This window comes from Acinonyx jubatus, chromosome X, assembly GCF_027475565.1.
Source record: "Acinonyx jubatus isolate Ajub_Pintada_27869175 chromosome X, VMU_Ajub_asm_v1.0, whole genome shotgun sequence".
Lineage (NCBI taxonomy): Eukaryota > Metazoa > Chordata > Mammalia > Carnivora > Felidae > Acinonyx > Acinonyx jubatus.
In genome coordinates this window covers 99,146,565-99,167,535 of record NC_069389.1, presented here as the reverse complement: position 1 = coordinate 99,167,535, position 20,971 = coordinate 99,146,565, and the positions used below count along the sequence as shown (strand labels likewise).

Genomic DNA, 20,971 nt, shown 5'->3' with positions numbered 1-20,971 from the left:
TCTGTGGGTCAGAAATTCACACAGGGTATGGCCAGGATGTCTTGTCTTTTCTTGGTGACGTTTGGGCTCTCAGCTTGGATAACTCAAATAGCTGGGGCCTGGAACAGCTGGATAACAGCCAGGAATCTCTCCTTCTACATACAGCCTTTCTACTTGGGCTTCCCATTGGCATGGCCTCCAGCCTTGAGTTTGTCAGAGCTTGTATATGGTGGCTCACGGCTCCAAGAGGGAGCATTCCGAGAGACAAGAAGTGGAAGATGCCAGTCTCTTAAAGCCTGTGTCCAGAAATTTTAACAGTGTCACTTATGTTACATGCTGTTAGTTACAGAAGTCACAGAGCTTGCCCAGATTCAAAGTGGGGGAGACATAGATCCCCCCTCATGATGAGAGAAGTATCAAAGAATTCATGACCATCTTTAATCTATCATACCACTGTATCCCAGATTCTAACACAGTACTTAGCAAAAAGCCGGGAAAGAAGGAGTGAGTGACTTCATTGTAGTAATATTGAAGTGTTCTTCTCGTATTTGCCAATGAAAAACTCATTTTTGTTGCCTAGAACACACAGATGATATTAGGACCTCAAATAAGTCAATTCCCAAATGTAGAACCAGCCTAAAGGTAAGATTACTGTTCTCCAAATAGCACAGGAACAAATTCATAAAAGATGAAGTGATTATCTAACAGCAGCAAAGTAATTACTCTTTTTTTTTTTTTTTTTACCTTATGAGACATTCCACCACTGTCAGAGCCTGCCCATAATTGACATCATTTATAACTTTGTACAAGCGTCAATAATTCTCTCTTCCTTCAATGGGCTAGATAATCAAAATTTAGAATCAAGAAAAAATCAGAAAATAAGGAGCAATATCAAGAAGGCAATATGAAGGCTGCCGTGAACTGGCTCCCTTTGGTACACGTCGTCATTCTGTCTCATGAGAAAAACAAAGACAAGTGCCCCCGAGCAAATGGAAGTACTATAATGCCTATAGCATGGCATTCTTGGCAAACTCTTGACTTACGCAAGCCTTCCCCCTCCCTTACTACACCCCGCTCGGTAATAAAACCTTGATTCATGCTCCTGATTATTCATGATACCTGGTAACAGCCATAATTACTTAACATAACTTGTTTTAATAAAACATGCTTCTCTGCACTTAGTTGAGGTGGAAATTTATACCATTGGAAATCCTGTGAGTGGCAAAATGAATTATTGAATCAAGAGTGAGGTTAAGGTGGGGAAGGTTGCAGGGAGATGGGTCACTGCTGCAGAACCTGCTGATCTTGAATAGGGACTAGGGCTTAAAAACAAGCATACGTGAGCACCTGGGTGCTCAGAGAGTGGGTGGCACTCTCTCTCTCTCTCAAAATAAATAAATATTAAAAAAAGAGTAACCATACTTTATAGATACTAATTATTGCTTTTTAAAATTTGTATTTTACTGAAGTATTAGCATGTCCAGAGTAACCAAGGACTTTATTTTTTTTAATTTTTTAATGTTTACTTGTTTTTGAGAGAGAGAGACAGAATGTGAGGAGGGGAGGGGTGGAGACAGAGGGAGACACAGAATCCAAAGCAGGCTCTAGGCTCTGAGCTGTCAGCACAGAGCCTGATGTGGGGCTTGAACTCACAGACCGGACCACAAGATCATGACCTGAGCCAAAGTCGGACACTTAACTGACTGAGCCACCCAGGCACCCCTAAAGTAACCAAGGACTTTAAATTCTTCCAGAAGAGGTATCAAATTCTTCTGCCATCCCTAATAGAATATCCTGATGTCAGCTCTTTTTTTTTTAAAGAGGCTATGTCTTCACTCATTTATTCAACAGATATTTCTTGAGTGCCCACTGTGTGCCAGGAACTACATGAATGGGAGGAAACAAAAGAAACCGCGTCCCTTTATTCAGAGCTCCCCTTACGTTCTAGTGGTAAAGGCAGTCAAAACATCAAGTAAATGCATACATAATTAAATTATTTACAATTTATGAAACATCAGGGTTTTAAGGGAGCTTGGAGTTTATCAACACAGGGGTCTCAAATTCAACTGCTTGAACCTAAGTGGATGTAAGACAAGAGGTATTCTAACAAAGACAAAGTCATTAAATAATGACAGAAGTGAGACTGACCAGGACGTTTTCAGCAGTAGCTCCGAGATGGGACTAATTAACTCAGGTGAGCATGAAAAGCTGCTAAAATTGACACAAACGGGAGACTATTGATAACTTGTAAGAAAAACACAAAGCTTATTTGGACCGTGAGCAGCTTAACTATTTGCAAGAAGCTTCATTCTTTGAAATGTGGGGCTGGAAGTAATTTTTTCCTACAATTTAAAATGTTTGTATTAAACAGATGAATTCCATGGGAAAAATCAATCAGCAAAACATTCTCATTTACCACAATGAAAAAAATTCCCATTAACAACACTCTGGCATCATTTATAACAATGGATCCTATAGTTTCTTTAAAGATAATCCACCTGGAGGAAGATTAATCATTTCACTCTTAAGATCGATGAACATTACAATGTTTATTTGGTCCATTTATTCATTTGGTGATGGGCACTGTCCTAGGCTCTGGGCCACAGCAGACAAAGTACCTTCCCCATACGGTCTAGTGAGGAAGAATGATGATGAAAAAGGTAGGGGGCACCTAGGTGGCTCAGTCGGCTAAGCGTCCGACCTCGGCTCAGGTCATGATCTCACGGCTCATGGGTTCGAGCCCCTTCGGGCTCTATGCTGCCAGCTCAGAGCCTGGAGCCTGCTTCAGATTCTGTGTCTCCCTCTGTCTCTGCCCCTCCCCTGCTTGTGCTCTGTCTCTCACTCTCCCTTTCAAAAAATAAATAAACGTTAAAATAAAAAGGAAAAGGTAAATGTCAGCTAGGTAAAGTACTTTCAAGTGAAATAAAGGTTAGGGACAGAGAGTGACCATTTTAATAATACTTTTTTAAATGTTTTTAAGTTTTTTATTAGAGAGCATGCACGTGAGAGGGGCAAAGGGAGAGAGAGACAGAATCCCAAGCAGGCTCCCCGCTCAGCACAGAACCCAATGTGGGGCTTGATCCCACAACCCTGGGATCATGACCTGAGCCAAAATCAAGAGTCAGGTGCCCAACCGACTGAACCACCAGGTACCTCCAGAGAGTGACCATTTTAGACAGAGTGGTCCAGGAAAGCCACTCTGGGGAAGTGACACTAGAGCAGAGACCTCACAGCATTCATCTAGATCTTAGATGATCTTGGACCCTTATGCAATAGATTGTCACACAAGCCAGGGCCTGGCGGCGACTTTTAGGGACCCACTAAATCAGGATTCTGTGGCATTATATGAAAAGAAAAGGTGTAAAAGAAACCTTTCTCAACCATTGCTATATACTGTGTACTAGGTTTTACTATACAGGGATGGGGTGCCTATTCTCTAGGAGTAGTGCATTGAGAAAATTTGAATAGCTCAGACAAACTGAATAACCTCTAGAAAGAAATCAGCAATAGCCCAGACTATTTTAGTCCTGAAAAGAAAAAAAAAAATAGCAGATCCATCAATTAGTGTTGAACTCAAAAGAGATTAAACATACAGAAAGCACTCGCTGATTTGGAATTAGGAAAAAGAAGAGGTAAGAATAGCTTGTATTTTCGAATATCTAAAATCCAATGGTATTCAAGCATTCGTGGAAGCAACACTCACACTTTCATCTACACACAGGTAACCCCCCCGAAGGTCTATAACATGATCATTTGTAATTTTGCTGAGATACAAATTTGAATCCATATGTTTTCTCTTTAACTTTTTCACCAATCTGCTAGTTAAGGTTCTCCAAGTCTGTTTGCTAATAGCAGGTTTTTGTGTAGTTAGAATCTAGGAACATGAAAAACATGGTACCGAGTATACAACTAAGGGTTGATAAACACACAATACAACAATTACTGAGTAAATTGAATAAGCTAAGAACTGGGAGACGCTCTTCCCCGAGCATCAGCATCGGCAAATCTATCTCGTGTTCACCTTGCTTTCTGAAGCGAAGAACTGCATATGACCTGCCCACGTTTGGAAAAGGAATTCCAAGTGTGGTTTGGCCCGGCCATGGTCCCTCCCAGTTCTGTTTGTCTTACCATGTTGCTTTTCCTGAGCAACCTCTTTCGCTTATCGCTTCTGCAGTTTTCATCCTAAGTGGGAAGTTAAAATCATTGCTACTTGCTAATAAAGCACTTTGATCTCGTTTATATGAAAGGTGTTAGGTATGTGAAGACGGGATCTCCTGATTTTTCAGACAACTATTTTGTCTAATGCTAAAGTTTAGGAAACACATTATAAAAATTACAAAGTGCTGAAGGTTCCAAGATATATAGTGCTGACTAGCTCCTGAAATCAGCAGTCAACACCTAAAGGTACCAAAAAGAAAGAACGTGTGACTTTCACTTCCTTGCAAACGCTCTTGGGCAAAGAAGAACAAAAAGAAATCAGAGCACAAATCTTCAAAAGGCTGTTCAATTGATTGTGGTATTTTGGCACTCAGATGTTCTGAAATGCTTAATAATTGTGATTAGTAATACCAGTAGCTATCTATCTACAGCTTATCTCAGTAGGAATAGGGATTTTCTGACATTTTATCCATCTTACTGCCCCATTAAGAAATTCAAAAGGCTCAACTCCTTATTACTTACTTCTTAGCCATACTATTTGCTTGCAGTGGCCGTAGCCGGTTCTGTCATCTAAATGTGTGTCTAGAGAGGGCAGAGTAAATGCAGGCTTGGGGAGAGGGAGTGAGTGACACGTGGCCGCTCATCTGCACTCCACACACAGCACGTACAAGGCACGCAGCGGTTCGTGACTGTCTCCGGGAGCCCAGGCCCTATGGAAAGCGATAGCACCATCTTTGTAGGTGAGCTCTTTATGTTCATTTACAGTTCATAAGACAATCATTTTACTGGGTTGTTTTATTGTTAATGACACGTTTATGAGGTGGCTGAGGATAGGGCAGGGAAAAGTCACAGCGGTGATGACCGGCAAGGCCGAGCTAGACCTGGTGCGGGTGGAGCTAGGCCTCACGTTTTCCTCGTTGTCCTCAGTGGAAGGAAGAGTAACCCGTGGCCAGGCTATAGCCAATCAGACAGCCTTCCCGTACATTTAAGGCCTATCCATTATTTGAAGGGCAGATGCGCAGAGAAGTGACAGGAAAGGTTAATGAGGTTAATAAAACCCCATAGGGCTGATTACAAAGAACCATTTGAGTGATGTGTAACACAGGCAAAATCCAAACGAAACCAAACCAACTAAAAACCAACTTGACGCTCTTCGGGAGTCGCAAGGGCTTACAGGACAAATATTTCAGGATTCAAATTCTGGACAAAAATAATCATGTGTCTAAATGAAGCAAACTGGCACTTACGCAGTCCTGAAAATGTGACTGTGTCGTCAGTTTTCTTATTGCTTCAAAACACTTGATCTTTTTCCCATTACTTTGGGGATCTCAGGCATCCAAAGCAAGCCTGCTTTTGACAAGCAATTACCAGGGCAGATGGGAAAATAGCCACCGTCCTCAGGGTGAGTGCCCCCATTTTGTTTTACTTGAAACATCGCTAGCCATGAGGAAAATAATTCTGCTTAAAAAGCTATCTGCATTTTCAATGGCACCACCTTTCCCAGAATGTCCTAGAATGTTGATGGGTAATGCTTCCAGCTGCTTTTAACGTTACCCATTTAGTAGGTATTATTTATTTGGGCCAGTGACCAACTGAGTAGGATTAAATCTGCCCGCTCTATTTCAGTAAAAACTAATGAGATTTTATTGGGTTTGCATATGAACATTCACTGCATTCACATTTTCAGAACATGAAAACAGGTTTGTGCTATGACATTAAGTATTTTCATGGTGCTGTACCCGCTTAGCATGTATCGAAAACCCAGCCTGTGCTGTGTGGAAACCCCCCAAATATCTGAATATTAGAACCCTCAAATGTATTTAAATTATGAGATACCACATCGTAATTGCATGGCAATATATAAAGTAATGATGGGGTTAGTGTTCATAAATTAAGCATGCGAGGGGGACTGTTCATTCATTCTTCCCAGTCACAGGGGCACCATTTAATTCCCTGAAGTAGTCAATTAGCAAACAAAACTCTCATGAGGAGAAAGTCCTCATGCACCATCCGGAATGCTGGCTTCTAATAAATGAACCGTAAGGCATCTGTCGCACAGGAACCTCAAAGCAGTCTCTGAAACCTTTGAAGCAGTGCCATGAGGGTAGGTTCTAAGTATCTTACATCTTCACGTAAAAATATTTGCCTTGAAAGTCTACGAAGCTCTCTTGAGCATGTGCTGTGTACAGTCCTTGCCCTGAAGTAGACTATCTAATAGAAAAGACACAGATATATAACTCTTATCCAAGACAGGCTATGACTAGTGCAATAACACGAATCCAAACACTGTCTAAAGAGAATAACAAGGATGGGGGGAAATTGACACTTATTTGACACGGACAAATCAGGTTAAAACATGTTTTCATTTTATGATCTCTGGATTTGAAGGAACCCTACGGTTCATCTCATAGTCCAACCTCCACTTTGTCACGACAGCTTCAACACAACTCCCCAAACTATAATTTGGCAGGGGTGCCTGGGTGGCGCAGTCAGTGAAGCGTCCGACTTCGGCTCAGGTCATGGTCTCTCGGTTCGTGACTTCGAGACCCGTGTGCTGACAGCTCAGAGCCTGGAGCCTGCTTCCGAATCTGTGTCTCCCTCTCTCTCTCTCTGCCCCTCCCCCGCTCGCTCACTCGCTCTCGCTCTCTCTCTCAAACATAAATAAACATTAATAAATTTTGTAAAAAAATATACGATTTGGCAAACCGTTTATATAGATGAGTTAAAAATTCATGCCTCACAGATTTATTTCATCATGGTATGATTGTGAACCAGTTACTGACTTGCCTGCCTTTATATGGCTTATGTCCTGTGCCTCCCTCTTCAGGAGTACATACACTTTGATCGGCTGACCGTGTTCTGGTCTTGCTTTCACTAAAACAGTTGTTCTCAAACTTTGGTCTTTAGCAGCATCAGCGTCACTTGGGAACTTGCTACAAATGCACATTCTCGGGCTGCATTCCAGACCTATGACTCAGTAACTGGGGCTGGAGCCCAGGGGACTGTTTTACCAAGCCCTCCGCGTGATTGTGCTGTGTGATCAAGTTTGAGAACCCCTCAGGGCACCTGGGTGGATCAGTCAGTTGAGCGTCCAACATCGCTCAGGTCATGATCTCACGGTTGACCAGTTCGAGCGTTGGGCTCTGTGCTGACAGCTCGGAGCCTGGAGCCCGCTCTGGATTCTGTGTCTACGTCTCTTTCTGCTCCTCCCCTACTCACGATCTGTCTCTCCCTGTCTCAAAAAAAAAAAAAAAAAACACATTAAAAAAATTTTAAAGAAAAAAAAGTTTGAGAACCACTGATCTGTATATGAGAAAGATTACCGGGAGGGACTGAGCACCAATACCACAGTTCCTGAATTACACTCTAAAGAGAAGAGCCTTTCTCCAGTACATGATGGCAGTGGATGAGCTGTTTTAGCCCAAGTGACACAATCTCCAACCGTGCAACTTGACAATATAATAAGCCTGCGGGGATGTCGGGAAGCATTGAGCCACACCTCCTTTGCCGCAGGTTTCTGTCCCAAATAACGAATCCTAGAAGAATTTACAGGGCAGGATTCCAGCACTGGTGAGCGGAGGACCCACACGGCCTCTCTCATCCCGGTCCTCAACACTCTCTCTTGACCAGAGCTGTCAGCTCTGGAAAGGATTTCATCTGTTCCTAGGGAGAAAACAACCTAACCTGCCCAGCTGCCGCTAGATCCCCTGCTGGCCAGGACCTTGATTTTGAATGTTACCCTTCAAAGGTTGCTTGTGCTCAGGTTAGCAACAAAAGCAAATAGTTACAACTTCCCCGGCCCAGCGCCTCATTTTCCTTAGGAAACATTTTAATCAGAAATACAATGCAGTAAATTACATCTTCTTTCAGCAGTTTAGTTTTCAGCGTTGTTTTTCAAACCAACTCTTGGGCTTGAGGTTGATGTTTTTGCCTGAAGTGTTGAATGAATATTGGAAATTTGACACTGAAGACAAAAGACAGCAAATAAGAAAAGAGGAGAAAGGAACCAAAAGTTTATTGAAGGCTAGGGATAATTTGACTATGCCATGAAAATAGCAAATACAGGAGGAATTAGACCTTTTGCATCAGAATGGTCTAACAAGCAGCTTGTTAGTTAAATAAGGCTCCGGGTAAAGTGTATTCTGACTTGCATTTCCCAGGATGCCTGCTCTTCAGACCGAGCTCCAGACGCCTAGGGGATGCGGCATTTAGTTAAAGGGAGAAGCGGTTCCTTTGGTTCCTTCGGTTCCTTCGGGCTTGCCGCTTTAGCCTAGTGACAGTGAGTTAGACAGCTTGGCAGCAGCCTGTATTCTCCACAGAAAGAGAAAACAAACACTTGGGGAGGGGTGATCTTCCCCGTACGTGTTCCTAAAGTCACATTGGTCATGTCCATCTAAGTTCAAGCTCATCTTGCTCTAATCCAGATCAGCAGGGAGAGGTTCTTGTTCTGAAAGATTCAAGGAAGGAAAGCATCCCAGCCACGTCTGTGAATCAAAGAAGGAGAGTGAGCACCAAGTACACGAACGCACACACAATCCACACAAAAGACCGTCCTGCTGGGCGCGTACCTGCTGTACACATTTGCAGAGCCAGCTTTTTGACAGTCGCCTCTGTTACCTGATTTGAAAGACTCAGTTCCATATATTTAATTTAAAAGTTTCAGAAAAGGACAGGCCCTTGAAGGATTAGGATTCACATTGACAGTAGTTTTGATGTGGCAAAAATTTAAGAATTCAAGATGTTGCCCCAAGACGGGCCAGGGACAGGCCAAGTACAAATACTTCCTTTAGGTGGTGATTTGAAGACACCAGAGACTCTCTGGGAGAGGAAACAGGGAGACCCCACAATCGGAATGATGAAGAGCACAGAAAGTAAGGTTGTGGTCCCACCAAAGCCAGCCCCCCGCCATACCCAGCTCACTGCTTCAACAAGGGCCTAACCTAGGAAAAAGATGAGTTCTACAGGTCGCCTGGGATAGGAGAAGCATAATCCCAACCGATGATGTAAATGGGGGGGAGAGTACATTTCAGTGGCTGTGTGACTCAGGAAAAATAAAGTAGGTACAAGGCTACCATCTACAATTATGAATAATTGAGTTTAGAAGCTAGGAGTGCACAAAACAGCAGTTGAGCTAAACGAAGTGGCACAATACATCCTATTTGCAAGAGTATGTTTGAAGGCTCCCTAAGGGCCATCTGCAGCAGGAGTAGCCTGGGGAAGCAAGCAGACTCAAGAGCTTTCTTTTGAAATGGAGCATTTGCCTAGGAAGATGTTTTCCCTAGATTTCTGCATGCGGTGCCAATCAAGATTACTGCAAATTAAAACTACTTTAATACCGTCCCGAAATTTAGACAACTTCCACTGATGCAGGATGACTGATGTTGGTCGAAGATTACAGTAAGTACTAGTAATCCAGGAATGAAAGGAGCTAAGAGTTATTCTTGTAAAAAATGGATGACATGGAGTGTGTAAATAATGGGAGCAAATGCAGCAGGAAATCTTAGAACATTTAAAGTCTAATACATTACAAAGAGAGTTCAATGCTGATAAATGTAGAATAATAAGTTTTATGGGCTTTATCATATGCTATAAGTTGGTGTGCATCATAAAATATGAGAAATAAAAAAATAGGGTAGTTGGAAGACAAGTTTGCACGTTATTTATGAATGATGAAGAGTGAAATGAATGAGAAGAAGAACAGGTAGACAGTGTCTTGAATAATGATGACTTTGATGAGTCGTTATCACACAAATCCATGTGCTTCATAAAATAGGAGGAATATTAAAGAGCAGAAGACTCAAAAGACAAGACTACTCAGAACGAGGCACAGAATGGAGGAAGAGAGGAATCCAAGAGAAATGCACAGAATAATGATGACTTTTATGAGACTTTCACTCACCAGCCTGGATCCTTCATAAATATAAACTGTATAGAAAATAAAAGAGCAGCAAAGAAAAGAGACACGTCTGTGTCTGTCATAAAATATGAGCAAATAATGCCAACTAGGCTTGACAAAATAAAAACAAAAATAACTGAGCCTAGAACAGCTGTGGGAAGACACAATGTCTGGATTAATATGAACAAATACAATGAGTACGCATAGAATTGTCTTGCCAAAAGGGAATCAGCGACCACCTAGGTAGGCTTTATTGTTGCAAAGGCCACCTTGTTAACTGGTAGAGCCTTGGCAAGTTTGGAATTACCCCCTACCCCTGCAAAAAGACATCAGCACTTAGGGCTCAGGAAGACATGTTTAACTGATTTTCGAATATCTCTTCTCAGCCTCTCTAGCTCCAATCCCTATATAGTTTGCAGGAGATTTTCTCAGCTTGTTTCTACTTAGTCTCTACCCTCCTTGTCAAATGTTCTATAAAGACCTTCCAAAGGTTACTGTATAAAGCTACATGTTTTTGTTACATTGGACTTAGAACCTGGGACCAGATCTATCAGGATTAGTTCAAAATCCAGAATTCAATGACTTTCAAATAAATGTCTTCTCGATTAGAACAAATGGTATTTCAAAATCTCAAACTGTCAAAATCTCCCCCCAAAAGACTAGGAGAATCAGACAAGGCAAAGCAAGTGCCAATATGCCATTTGCATACCATTCAGAGCCATGATTTACAGAACTCATAAAATGCACAGCTCACTGGAAAAAAGAAAGCTACTGTCTTATGTCAGAACTAGGAATGTTGGTCTGGGAGCTCAACACACAAAAACACCAATAGCAACAGTTAATGCGAGCTTACTTTTGTGTAGTACTTAATGGCTTATAGTTTGTTTGGGGGGGAAGACCTTAGGTAATGCAGGGTAAATCCTATTAGCATAACTTATATCCAATTCATCTGATTGTGATAGAATTTAGTAGTGAAGTTTATTGGCTATAATATATAAAACAAACTTTGGATGGTAACCGTCTTGATTTTCAGAGATGTTTTTCTCTCTCTCAAATGATCTTTGTGGCCATGAGCCTTGAGATACAATGTCTCAGCTTGCTAATTCTGTTCAAAGAAGGTATAATGCCAGGGTGGAATTATTATGGTTACTTTGGAAAGTCATGTTTGCCCAAATAACATGGCCCTCTTTAATCCAAACTTGAGATTCCCTGGATTGACTGAATCCCACGTGGTGAAAAAATAACATTAAATCCCTAGGAATAAAATCACTGACCTTGCTCAACGTTCCTCAACACTACCAACTCCAGCTATAAAATGCACATTCTAGAGCTCAGGGCTACCAAAGCTAGGATTTGAATCCCCCTTCCCCCGCCCCCACCCCCGCCCCCTCTGCCACCCTCAATAATGGCAGACTAGCAAAGTTCTTTGCTTGGAATTCGCTCCTGGGCCCTCTTCTTAACTGTCAAGCTCCTGAAATTTGTTACAACTTGACCAGGCTAGAAAACCTACACATTTTACTGGATTATATCTGGGAGCTAGCCCTGTTTAGGGGCTAATTTAATGAAACTCTATTTTTTTTTTTTTTTTTTTTTTTGGCAAGGGTGAAACTCCTTTCTTTAAAGGGAAAATCTCCTGAACTATTTTATTTCAATCAGGCAAGAGAAATGGAATGCTGTAGCCAAGGACCATGTCTCTTTTACAGCCTAACTCTTAAAATTTACTCAACTAAGTCTGCTTTATTAAAAAATTGTTTTTCCTGAAAAGGCAATTTGTCAATATGTATCAAGAGCCTTAAAAATGTTCACACCTACATATGTCAATGCATAAAAAATGCACACAACAAAATGGTATTGCTAATTACCTCTGAGGAGAAGACTAAGACCTGGGGGGGGGGGGATGGTGAGCAGAGACTTGAGTCATATGTACAATAGATTCACGTATTAATTAATGTAATCAATTTTATTTTTAATAAGAGAAAAATATTCTTCCACAACTGGGACTATCTCCCAAGAAAATAATAAGAGATTCGATGCAGGAAAAGTTAAGAAACTACTAAATGTCCTAAAATAAAGGATGGATTAAACAAGTTAAAGAATATGTTGTTTTAAGGCTATATTGTACAATAACAAATGATATATTAAGGAATTTCTGATTATATTGGACAATGTTAACAATACACTGTTAACTTAAAAATATCAGGATACAAATCTATACTGAGTATAATCCCAATTTTGATGGGTAAAAAAGATATACATGCCATTCTCAAAATGTTATTAGTAGTTACTACTGGTTGGTGAAATTACTATTTTCTTTGTTCTACTTGACTGTGTTTTCCAAAGTTTCTCCATCTTGGCTTTTAGAATCTAGTTGTAACATGCTTTTATATTTGCCTTTGATCTTGTGTTGCAGGCGTGCTTGTGTGATTCGAGGCCAAGTGGTGGCTGTAGATGGAACCCCTCTAGTAGGGGTGAATGTTAGTTTCTTGCATCACAGTGATTATGGGTTTACCATCAGCCGGCAAGATGGAAGGTACGTCAGTATTGCTTCTAATCGTTGTGGGGGCCAAATACTGACTTCTAGCTGTGAATCAAACCAGGGCTCAGCTGATGCAGTGTTTATAAACCCATCTTCCTTCGAGCTGTATTTGGGAAAGTCATTGGTGATATTTATTTCCTCTATTCCCCAACTAAATCAAACCATATTTCCCTTCTAACCATGCACTATCACTCAAGCCTTCTTGAAACCTTGGTCATGTGGAAAGTTTTCTACCCTTCATCCAATTCCATTAATCAATCCAGCTTCAAAATTCAGTGAGATGATGCAGGTGATAAAGAGGGAGCCGTGGAACACTTAGCCTATTCTCCCATGGCAGCCTCAAAATATTTCAGAAACGAAGATGTCCAGGGGCACCTGGGTGGCTCAGTCAGTTAAGCATCTGACTTTCGCTCAGGTCATGATCTCATGGTTTGTGAGTTCGAGTCCCACATCGGGTGAGCTCAAGCCCTGCTTCAGGTGAGCTTGAGCCCCACTTCGGGTGAGCCCCGCTTTTCTCTCTTGCTCTCTCTCTCTCTCTCTCTGTCCCTTGCTCACTTGCACTCTCTCTCAAAAATAAAATAAGAGTTTAAAAAAAAAAAGAAATGAAGATGTCCAAAAGGTTTCTTCCAAAAGTACAGAATTCATCCTCATTAAGATATAATGGTGTCTATATAAGTATAGTGATTTAACTTCAACATCAACCACCAAGCTACTCTAAGGGCTTCTCAGGTTCTCTGAGACCTGGGAAGCAAGACCACTAAGTAAAATCTTTTCATCCCAGAAAAGGATTTGCTCACAAAAACATTTTTGTTTATCGTTTAGACAGACATTTGTTCAGACAATATTGTTCAGAATAGGCCCATGTGTCCAGCTTAAAGGTACCTATTTAGGACTCACAGGAACATCATAATAATGGCCTTGAGGTGCCCTAGTCTCCAGATGGCTACCCTTAAAATAACTGCTCACAACAAGCTGCTTTGGTAGTCACATAAAGAGATGTTGGCTGGAGCTTTATCACAGTGTGAGAATCTGATTTCAAGAACCAACAATCAAACCTTAGTCCTAACCACTTCAGAATTGTTAATTGTTCAACCTGGGCTATGCTGGATTTATTTTTTCAACTGCTTATCAAGAAAATGCTTATAAAGATTGGTTAAAGAAGATACGGAAGAGTTTTAACATACTTAAGAAAAACAAACTGTTTTTAAGACTTGAGTAAATCATATAAATGATTTGCATGTAAATTAAGTTGCTAATTATTAACTAGCCATCTATTTATTAGAACAAGCTCAGCAAAACTACTCTGGGTACAGATAGTCTGAATACACACACACACACACACACACACACACACACACCCATTGCTTATATACATATAAGCTATAAAAAGTACATTTCCTTTCAAATGATCCATAATTGGAGCTCTCTACTAATTCAAGTGGACCTTTCTCCCAAATGAATTAAATGATGAAATTTTGGTAGTTCATTCACCAGCAACTGGTACACAAAAGTGGCCTCTCCCTTGCCAACATGTTCAGCCATGTGCCAGAAATTGAGAAATGGATTATTTCTTTAAATAGAATGTGTCCCCAGAGACATTTGAGTTCTCTTGGAGAACTTGTGGGCCCTTAGTTTTTTTTTAGCATGTGTATAAAGGTTTCAGTGAATTATTTGATATTTACAAAAGAGCTTAAGAGAAACAATGTCTAAAAAATCTAAAAATTTCTGTTTCCAGTTTACTGAAAACATTAAAGAGGAACAATTTTTGTTGTTATTTTTGTGGATTTTGTTTTAAGTAAAATGCCAAGACCCTGGTCTGCTGAGCTCTCTGTGAGGACTAGGTTTATGTAGATGACAGATACAGTCAGAGTCCCCTCTGGCAATAACTCTCCCCTCAGGCTCTCAAAGGGTGTAACTGTTCAAAATCTGTGCCCCAAATGCCAAGCAGACTGTCCCACTGTCATCTCTTAGACATAAAGTGACAGTGTGATGGGCGTTTCCATTTATATGTCTCTGCTTGTCGCTATCTCAGACTGAGTAAGTACATTTTAAAAGCAGAGTCTCATAAGGAAACTATACCTGAGAGCAAAAGGATTATAGAAAGGCTGAGATTAGCATTTAAATACCTAGTAGTCAGAGTGTGATAGGTAAGAAGCTGTAAGCGCCCTCTGTCTCCAGATCTCAGTCCAACCTGCCTGCCACTTTGCCTATAGTTCCCACCAATGGTATCAGAGCTTTGGGTTAAGCTGTTGACTCTAAAAGTCCCTGTTAAATGCAAATATGTTATGTGGGATGTAGAACTAATTACCCCCATTATCATCCATTTGCACAAGTTAATTGACAACTTTCCCTAGAGAACCAGGAAAACTCTAGGTCAAGGGACCAAAGTGATGTATAAAAAGCAGAAGGAAGGTTGGGAGTGGAAGACAGAGCCCTCTCAAAGTAAGAAGAGATTAGACATGCAGATTGGGAGAGGCCAAAGTAGCAGAATAGAAGAAAAAGGCAATTCTAAAGGAAAAATGAATATGAATGAGTATCTACTATGTGCCAGGCATTTTCATAAATGTTGATCTATTTCATCCTCACAACAACTTTATGAGAGAGGAGGCATTATTATCCTCCCCAGTTGGCAGATGAGAAAACTTATCCAAATTAACACAGCTAGCAAGGGTCAAGCCCAAACTTTGAGCTCAAGTAATCTGGCTCTTATCTTCTATGATTAGCCACCTTCAACCTAGATTATGTAATAGGTGCTCAGTAAGGTTTTGAAAGAGAACGAACGTTTCATTTATAGTTCAGCTAGTGACAAGCAAAATAGGTAAGCACTGAACTTCTTAGAAGATTCTTGAGACACATTAAAGGTCTCAAGAACTTTATTTGGACAACTTTGGAAAATGAACAGAGAGTTCCCTCTGATTCCCTTCAAGGCAAGAGTTTGTAGATTTATGGATACCATAAGGCAGAGATAAGCATTTCACATAGCCTTCCAAAGTCTTCCATCTGTGCTTAGGACTGGCCTGACTTATTAGAGATTGAGAAGTCTCCAAACAAATACATTTTCTCCCTTGGGTCTTTTATACTGTCATATGACTTGATAACCTGTTCTTTTTTTTAATGTTTATTTATTTTGAGAGAGCACTTGAAGGGGAGGGTCACAGAGAGAGAGGGAGAGGGAGAGGGAGAATCCCAAGCAGGTTCCATGCTGTCAGCACAGAGCCTGACGTGGGGCTCCATCTCACGAACCGTGAGATCGTGACCTGAGCCAAAATCAAGGGTCAGATGCTTAGCCAACTGAGCCACCCAGGCACCCCTTGATGACTTGTTTTTAATGACCCATGCCAGTGGAGATCATTTGTGATAGGGGAAATCTCAAAGAATTAATTATTCAGGGAACGTGCTGTTTGGCATTGGAATGATTTAGATGGAATTTTGGCCACAGATCCACCTTCCACTTCCATGGCAGTTAATGAGCGAATCAGACAGTGTTTACTGTATATGCCAGCTAGGTGGTAAGAAGAAAAATCAGTCCGGGTTCTCCAGAGAAAAAGAACCTGTGTGTGTGTGTGTGTGTGTGTGTGTGTGTGTGTACATATATACATATAAATGTATACATCAGAGAGAGAGATTTCAAGGAATTGGCTTATGTGATTGTGGGCATAGGCAAGTTCAAACCTGTAGGGTAGGCTGGTAGGCTGAAATCTCTTGGGAAGGAGTTGACACTATCTCTGCAGTCTTGAAACAACTCCTTCTTCCTCAGAGAAACTTCAGTTTTGCTCTAAACGTCTTTCAACTAATTGGAGGAGGCCCTCCCATATTATCAAGGGTAATATCTTTTACATAATGTCAACTAAGTGTAGATATTAACCACATCTACAAAGTACCTCAACAGCAACACCTAGATTAGTGTCTGATTAGGTGGGTACTGTTGCCCAACTTGACGTATAAAACTAAACCATCACAGGAAGCCTAGGGGAAGTCCCCAGAAGAACTTAAAAATCAGCATCTGCTAGTGCACCTGGGTGGCTCAGTTGGTTAAGCTTCCGACTTCGGCTAAGGTCATGACCTCATGGTTCGTGAGATCAAGCCGTGCATCTGGCTCTCTGCTGTCAGCACAGAGCCCACTTCATATCCTCTGACCGCACCCCACCCCCCCCCCGTCCCTTCCCGCCCTCTCAAAAGTAAATAAATAAACTTTAAGAAAAATCAGTATCCACATATGGGAATAATCAAAAGCTGGCCTAGAGTTCATTTGAACTGGAAGAGAAAACATCTGTAAATGTAATAAGGCAATGGATCTGATTTGAGAAGAAAGTTAACATTTGTTGAGTCTCTGCTGTGTGCTTGACCCTTAAGTCTTTACCTTATTCACTTGTTTACAGTAGTAGCTGGGTGATAGATCATATCAGCCCCATTTTACTAATGAGGAAAGAGAAATCCATGGAGGTTAAATAACTAGTCCATACACACAAAGTTAACATGGCAGAGCTGGGATTCAGACCCAGGTGTGTATGAAGCCAAAACCTCATTATTTCTACAAAACAAGAAACCTGCCCTGTCTGCTTAATCTTTCTAGAAGTAGAGAATAATTCCCAGGTACACATGTTTTTGTTTGGATGTTTATTTGTGTGTGTGTGTTTGCGTTTGTTTTTGTTTTCAAATAAATAAGCACTTTAGTTTTAAAGATGCAAGAGCCAAGGTTTGGGTAAAGCAAAGTTGCCCAAGGACATGGAAGTAAATCAACATAGAATGTGAACTAGAGGAAAGGTCTCTTGACCAGTAGTGTGGGATTTTCCCCACTGTACTTGCCTTAAACTGCTTCTGTATTATCATGAATTCAGCCTCTCTGTCTTAAATCATAAGCCATTTGGGTTTTCCTTTTTTAGTTCAAACCTAGATTATTTTCTATAGCTATTGTAGTTCTTCAAATCCTCTTTTTTGGAAACTGCCTCAGTATTACAGCTACTCGACTGAAATAGTAACAATACAAAAGACAGTATTAGCCACCCTTTGTTACTGTCCATTTATCTTTATCTGGAAGATTTCTGCAACAAGACATGATTGGCAATGCTATAATAAATATAATAAATGTCATATGAAGGGAGTAGTAAGCTATCCATAATTAAGTCTGAGTCCCTATCAGAGCATTCTATCATTGAAAAAATGTTTTACAGAAAGATCTTTTTTAATGCAGGGAATCGCTTACATCTCTCTACTGTGGTTTTAAGTTGCTTTGAATATTAAGGAGCAACTCATTGCCCTTTATCCATTTTTATGATATAATGATAATAATTTATCATTAGCTTACTTTTACAGAGTATTTTATGCTTTTCAAATGCTTCCAAGTACATTATCTCAAAGATATCATTATACTTACAAGAGAAGTAAGGTAGGATCATCTAGTGCAGAATGAACTGGAATCTGAGTCTGTTATGCTCCAATGCAAGAGTAATGTCAGATACCACATCAAGTGATGGACAGAATTGGCTTACAGGAGAGGTAGTCTTGCTTTGTCAGAGATATGGAAGGTGTTGTCAGCGGAGATGGATAGGGTCCATTACAGGCTGTCTTGCAAAAGGAAACCAAGAGGCATTCTAGACAGCACCAGAAATCCTAAATGTAGAGTTCGAGTAGAATCAGGAGCCGAAGTGGGTAGCCAGATGTGGAGGGTTCAGGCATGGTATTGTTCAAGCAAATTTTACTGAACAAGTTTCATAAATGCCATCTCAAAAGACACCACCAGATTTCTGACACTATGTTTGTGACTCTGAACAAGGTCGTTAACCTTTTGGCTCTTTACTTTTCCTGAGTTACATTATAGGATTTTTTTTCTTGAGGATGAATAATGCATTATATTAAAGATGCTGCTGGATGTTAAATGGTCATCTTTCTGTTATCTCTAGCACAGAGGGGGAGCAGTGATGTAAGACACGGCTTTGCAGAAATCCATGCAGTGATTTTGTCTCAGGTAGTATTAAAATTGGTTTACAAATTTGGGGTGAATATCAACTGGTGATACGGAGTTTTTTCTCAGAAATCTCCTAGATAGTGAAAAGAAGCCATCCATACATTTAGGTAGAGGGAATTTATAAAATAGAAATACGAATGGATGTAGTTGAGTCCCAAAGGAAGGAAAGTGCACTAAAATTACTTATTATTTTAACTTGAATTTTATTTTGGTTGTTCATTTGATTGAAACTGTCATATATTTTTCATTCTCAGCTTTGACCTCGTAGCCGTTGGAGGTATTTCTGTCATCTTAATCTTTGACCGCTCACCTTTCCTGTCTGAGAAGAGGACACTCTGGCTGCCTTGGAATCAGTTTATTGTGGTAGAGAAAGTTATCATGCAGAGAGTTGTATCAGACCCACCATCCTGCGACATCTCCAACTTTATTAGCCCAAACCCTATTGTGCTTCCGTCACCACTCACATCATTTGGAGGGTCCTGTCCAGAGAGGGGAACTATTGTTCCTGAGCTGCAGGTGGGTACATCAGCCTTCGAATGTATAAAATCAGAGTATCGTGGGGTGGTCAGCAACATATAATGGCTAGATTCCTTTTCCTGGTACTCTGGCCAGCCCTGTAACGAACTGCCCTCCATTTGTCAAGAGAAGCTTTCAAATGGAATCTCTCTGGCACACATTTGCAGGGTGATTGGCCAGCGCTACAGGGTGCTATCTATGGCTGTAGAACAAAGCAAGGTGAACTAGCTGTCGTGAGAATTAAACCCCAAACCTTGACCTAATGAACACTGTGCTCTAAAGAACAAAGCTAGCTGAATAGCTCAATAGTGACAACGGTATAATCAATGAGGTAGGACCGTTTGTGGTTCTGAAATTAAAGCTCCTTAAGAAATCTGGTTTTCTTCCATTGTCCAGTTTGTATCCATTGCCATTGTTCTTAATAGTCATGACAGCTCCTCTTGTTTGGCTGTGTTTGGTAAAGGTAGTTTTCAAGCTTGTGGGTTTTGTTTAAAGCTTTGCTTTTGAGTGTTCAGGCTTTATAGCCCAGAGGGAGACATATTCTTGTACCTTTATATTTTATAGTACCTGATAATTTTTCTTTATTGAGTATTCCATGTTTTCATTTCGATAGTAAGCCATTCAAACATCTCTAGTATAGTTTTCCCATCACATTGTAGAAACATTATAATGATAGTTAAATCCAGAAGCCCCCAAAATGGACCCATAAGTCACACAGATCCAGAATTCAAGAAGTATACTCAAGAGGAAGTAAATGGACATTCCAAGGTTGACTTGGTTTTTCTTCCATCACAATATTCCCAGCAGCTATTAGCAGTGCCCAGAGGATACCACTTGTGAAAAGCTCCTAGAAAATACTGCTGTACAGGAAAAGGTGTCCAGTGAGTTGCCCCTCCTGTCTTTTCCATTTTTTTCCCTTGGAAAGGAAGCAAAAACAACACCATATTCTTTTTTTTTCTAATTTTTTTAAGTTTATTTATTTTCAGAGAGACAGAGAGTACAAGCAGGGGAGGGGCAGAAAGAGAGGGAGACAGAGGATCCGAAGCAGGCTCTGTGCTGACAGCAGAGAGCACGACGTGGGGCTCGAACTCACGAACCATGAGATCATGACCTGAGATGAATTCAGGCACTTGACCGACTGAACCACCCAGGCGCCCCAACAAGACTCTATTCAATGAGTGCATTGGACTGGTACACCAATTTCTGTATACTTGTCATTAGGAAGCGTGGGTCTCTTTCAGCACCAAAGTTTTTAGATTGATCTACGATTGCACATTTCCATAGGGAAATGAAATGCTAAGGTGGTAAGTGTCACCCTAGCCTTCACTATTATACTTCTGCCACCATCTGAGAAGTCAGAGCCATTAGACCGCTCTAGTATCAAATGCTAATGTAGAGGAAGAAAAATCAGGCCAAGGGTAGACAAAAGGGATTTGTGTTCTCAGAAGAATGAGCAGAAATCCTGGACAATGTGAGATACCATGTGTTTAACAACCAGGTCTACTATGTGCACTGGTTTAGAAAAGGAAAAAGGGACGAGGTTCTGAGCTAAACATGAATGAGGGCACAGAAATATCCACACAATTCTTGTCACCTTAAGTGTATCGAATAGGCTCTTTCTTCAGCTGGGTTTTGAAAGTTGAAAGTCATAGAACACCAGATTGAGTTTTAGTGACCACTTTCGGTTGTTTAACTCCATCTGTGCTGATAAACAAATAAGTAATAGCAATTAATGAAAGAAGCCAAGTGCTATTTTCATTCTGGGACCAATGTTTAGTATAAAATTTGCACAGGAGTAATGGGAGTTATTTGCTTCTCAGTCACAGGTGCCAACTTGGAAAAACTTGTTCCCAGCTCTTGGTATATCCAAGCACAGAGAAATATGTAAGCGAAATTTGATTAAAAATTTGGCCCTCAAGGT

General features: G+C 40.7%; 1 protein-coding gene across 2 annotated transcripts in view; it reads left to right on the top strand.

Annotated features, from left to right (window-relative positions):
• The window catches only part of TENM1 (teneurin transmembrane protein 1), a 779,729-nt gene that overhangs the window by 618,476 nt on the left and 140,282 nt on the right, over positions 1 to 20,971 (top strand). For both annotated transcript variants that reach the window (XM_053201635.1, XM_027054328.2), the window contains exons 18-19: positions 12,444 to 12,563; positions 18,789 to 19,050. In XM_053201635.1, coding sequence (XP_053057610.1) covers positions 12,444 to 12,563; positions 18,789 to 19,050 — 382 coding nt within the window. The remainder of the gene's footprint in view (positions 1 to 12,443; positions 12,564 to 18,788; positions 19,051 to 20,971) is intronic.